Consider the following 3762-nt stretch of genomic DNA (forward strand, 5'->3'; position numbering starts at 1 on the left):
GCCTGTAGTCCCTGCTACTCAGGAGGCTGAGGCAGGAGGATAGCTTGAGCCTAGAAGTTCGAGGCTGAAGTGAGGTATAATCACACCACTGCACTCCAGTCTGGGTGACAGAGCAAAACACCTGTCTCTTAAAAAAAAAAAAAAATCAGGAAGAATATGCAAACTGCTAATAGTTCTTACCGTGAGAAGTTGGGGAAAAGGTGAGCGTTTTTATGTTACACTGTGGTACTGTTTGAAATTTCACACTAAGCATACATTAATTTAACTATATATATATATAGAGAGAGAGTTGTGTATATAGTTGTATATATATAGTTGTGTGTATGTGTGTGTATATATATATATATATGTTGTCAGAGGCATTCCTTTCTATCTCCTTCTTACTCCCAGACTGCACTCACATCCCAGCCTCTGCCCGGCCCTCCATCCACCACCTCCTGCCCCAGCCCTACTTACAGATGCAGGCAGCAGCCAGCAGGCGGCTGGCAGCATAAGGGGCCAAGCAGCTTGGGAAGAGAGGCTGTACCATGTAGTTGGCAAAGGTGATGGCAATGATGGCCTGGCTGGTGGGCTCAATGATGAGCAGGGAGGTCCAGAGTCTGATGAAAGCAAGGAATCCTCCAAAGGCCTCCAGGATATAGGCATAGCTGGCCCCAGATTTCTTAATGGTGGTGCCCAGTTCCGCATAACAAAGGGCCCCAAAGACGGAGAAGAGGCCCCCGACAGCCCAGATGACCAGAGAGAGACCAAAGGAGGCACTGTATATGAGCACACCCTTGGGGGAAACAAAGATGCCCGAGCCGATCATGTTCCCCACAATCAGGCACACGCCGTTAAGCAGTGAGATCTCCTTCTTCAGCTTTACCTGCTCTGGCCCTGGGCTGGCCCCATCACCCAAAGGGGAGGTTTCCACCTCAGGTTGGGAGGCCCCTTCATACTCAGTGCTGTCAACCATGGTGGAGGAGAGGAAACCCTTCACCAGCTTCCTGGCATTGCCCTTTAAGGAAGAAAGATGATGCTATATATTAGGTGGTTGGCAATTACATAGAACCTCTACCTGCTTCCAACGCAGGCTAATATGGGGCAGCCCCCCAACCACTGCAGAGACTGCCAAATAACCTTTTCTCTAGCTCACTCATCAAAACAACCCCAACTTGAATATGTATGTATGTATTTATTTATAGACAGAGTCTCACTCTGTAGCCCAGGCTGGAGTGCAGTGGTGCAATCTTGGCTTGGCTCACCGCAACCTCAGCCTTCCAGGTTCAAGCACTTCTCTTGCCTCGGCCTCCCAAGTAGCTGGGATTAGAGGCACCTGCCACCACGCCTGGCTAATTTTGTTTGTTTGTTTGTTGTTTTTTTTTGAGACGGAGTTTCGCTCTTGTTGCCTAGGCTGGAGTGCAATCTCAGCTCACCGCAACCTCCACCTCCCAGGTTCAAGTGATTCTCCTGCCTCAGCCTCCCGAGTAGCTGGGATTATAGGTATGCACCACAACACCCGGCTAATTTTGTATTTTTAGTAGAGATGGGGTTTCTCCATGTTGGTCAGGCTGGTCTCAAACTCCTGACCTCAGGTGATTCGCCCGCCTCAGCCTCCCGAAGTGCTGGGATTACAGGCATGAGCCACCTTGCCCGGCCTCCAACTTGAATTTTTAAGAGAAGGCACTCATTCGCCAGAGAGAAAGCATCTGTCTCTCATCATTAGGATATTGCTGCCCACCCAGCTCACCAAATAGAGAACGAAATCTTGGGCTGGGCACGGTGGCTCATGTCTGTAATCCCAGCACTTTGGGAGGCCAAGGCGGGTGGATCACCTAAAGTCGGGAGTTCGAGACCAGCCTGCCCAACATTGAGAAACTCGGTCTCTACTAAAAATACAAAACTTAGCCATGCGTGATGGCACATGCCTGTAATTTCAGCTGCTTGGGAGGCTGAGGCAGGAGAATCACTTGAGCCCGGGAGGTGGAGGTTGCAGTAAGCCGAGATCAGGCCATTGCACTCCAGCCTGGGCAAAAAGAGCAAAACCCCGTCTCAAAAAAAAAAAAAAAAAAAAAAAAACACTAAATGTTGGTTCTCTCTGAGCCTGCTATAATACAAGACAGGCATGGGGGCAGTGTGGCAGTTCCCAGAAAATAACCATAATGGCTTGACCCTGAGTTTTCAGCCTTATCCAAAACCCGTCTTCCCTCCAATTTCAGCTTCAGCGATCACCTGTGCTGAGATACAACATTATGAACTGATCTTACAAGCAACTAATCTGTGGGAGCGCCTCATGACACTGCTCTTTTCCCCAAAGACTCTATCTGCCAAACCTAAAGGCTTCAGAAATCTGCTGGAGCCGGGCGCAGTGGCTCAAGCCTGTAATCCCAGCACTTTGGGAGGCCGAGACGGGCGGATCACGAAGTCAGGAGATCGAGACCATCCTGGCTACTACAGTGAAACCCCGTCTCTACTAAAAAATACAAAAAAAAACTAGCCGGGCGAGGTGGCGGGCGCCTGTAGTCCCAGCTACTCGGGAGGCTGAGGCAGGAGAATGGCGGGAACCCGGGGGACGGAGCTTGCAGTGAGCTGAGATCAGGCCACTGCACTCCAGCCTGGGCGACAGAGCAAGACTCCGTCTCAAAAAAAAAGAAAAGAAAAAAGAAATCTGCTGGAAACCCACAACCATCCTCCTGCCCAAGGAGCATCCCTTAACCCTTAGCTAGTCTTCAGCCCTGGCAAAGCCCAAGTAGACCCACCTCACCCTGAAAGAAAACAGGCTATTCTCTTTTCCTCGCTTTTCCTTTCCCAGATACCTTTTTCCCAGTCTCTGGTATTCCAAGCCTCCTGCTATCAGATCCCTCACATCAGCATCGTTGAATCACCCAAAAAAGTATGAATGAGAGAAGGGCGATCCAATGTACAACGAAACCTAGAGATGACTGGAGGCAGTTGATGGCCACTCCCTACCCCAGAGTTGCTGCTGGAGAGATACCACTGCAAGCCAAGGCAGGAAGACAGCTGCAGCCAGGCAGCACATGCTGGAAAACACCGAGCAGGAGACAGCTGAGAGGAAAACAGGAGAGGCTAGTCAAGCAATGGAGAGATATTAGGGCAAGAGGCACTCGGGAGAAGAAGCAATTAGACACTGCACAGCAGCAAAGACGAGGGTAAGCAAGGTGAGTGGAGATGAGAAGAGGGTGGAACGCACACTTACTCCTTGGTCCTGGATATAAGCAGGTTCTCACGGCAGTGCCAGCAGCAGTCAGGAAGAGAAGTGCCTTCCAGGATCTGTGGTCTGATGCTCCTCCTTCCCAGCCAGCAGTAAAAGGGAAGGCCAGAAAAATGCCTATGGATTTAAGCAAGAAGGGTGGAGGAGGTGAGACAGCCCGCAAAGGAAGGAGTGAGGGAGGGGGAAAGGACTGTTAAGCAACCATCTGTGTCCAAGGTTCACTGGCCCTTCACATCTGCAAAAGGGGTGGCTAGGAGCTCTTGGCTCAGCACTTTCTGTGATAAGCAGTCACTCTCTCAGGAATCTCCTTTGTCAGCTCTGCTCTGGGACCGGGGGCCCAGAAGAAAGGACTGTCAGCTAGGTGCAGTATCTGTAGCTCTGGGGAAACTGTTCCAGACCAAGTTAGCTAAGGACAGGACAGTAGCTGGGAAGGAATACACAGCACTGTCTCTCTCTGTGTGTCCTCCATGCCCCACCCTAGCCTCTCTTCTCTCTCACCCCAAGCATTTAAGAAAGGGAGGAAGGTTGCACAGTGTGACACAAAGGCTTGT

General features: G+C 50.6%; 1 protein-coding gene across 1 annotated transcript; it reads right to left on the reverse strand.

Annotated features, from left to right (window-relative positions):
- Positions 1-244: 244 nt before the first annotated feature.
- On the reverse strand, positions 245-3222 carry LOC113221784 (Y+L amino acid transporter 1-like; the record flags this gene model as incomplete). Its single annotated transcript, XM_026451115.1, has 2 exons — positions 245-997; positions 3197-3222. Coding segments are annotated over 2 exons (575 nt in total), but the record flags the coding sequence as incomplete, so codon positions are not given.
- Between the last annotated feature and the right edge of the window lie 540 nt (positions 3223-3762).

Source organism: Piliocolobus tephrosceles, unplaced genomic scaffold, assembly GCF_002776525.5.
Source record: "Piliocolobus tephrosceles isolate RC106 unplaced genomic scaffold, ASM277652v3 unscaffolded_27554, whole genome shotgun sequence".
NCBI classification, from domain to species: Eukaryota; Metazoa; Chordata; class Mammalia; order Primates; family Cercopithecidae; genus Piliocolobus; species Piliocolobus tephrosceles.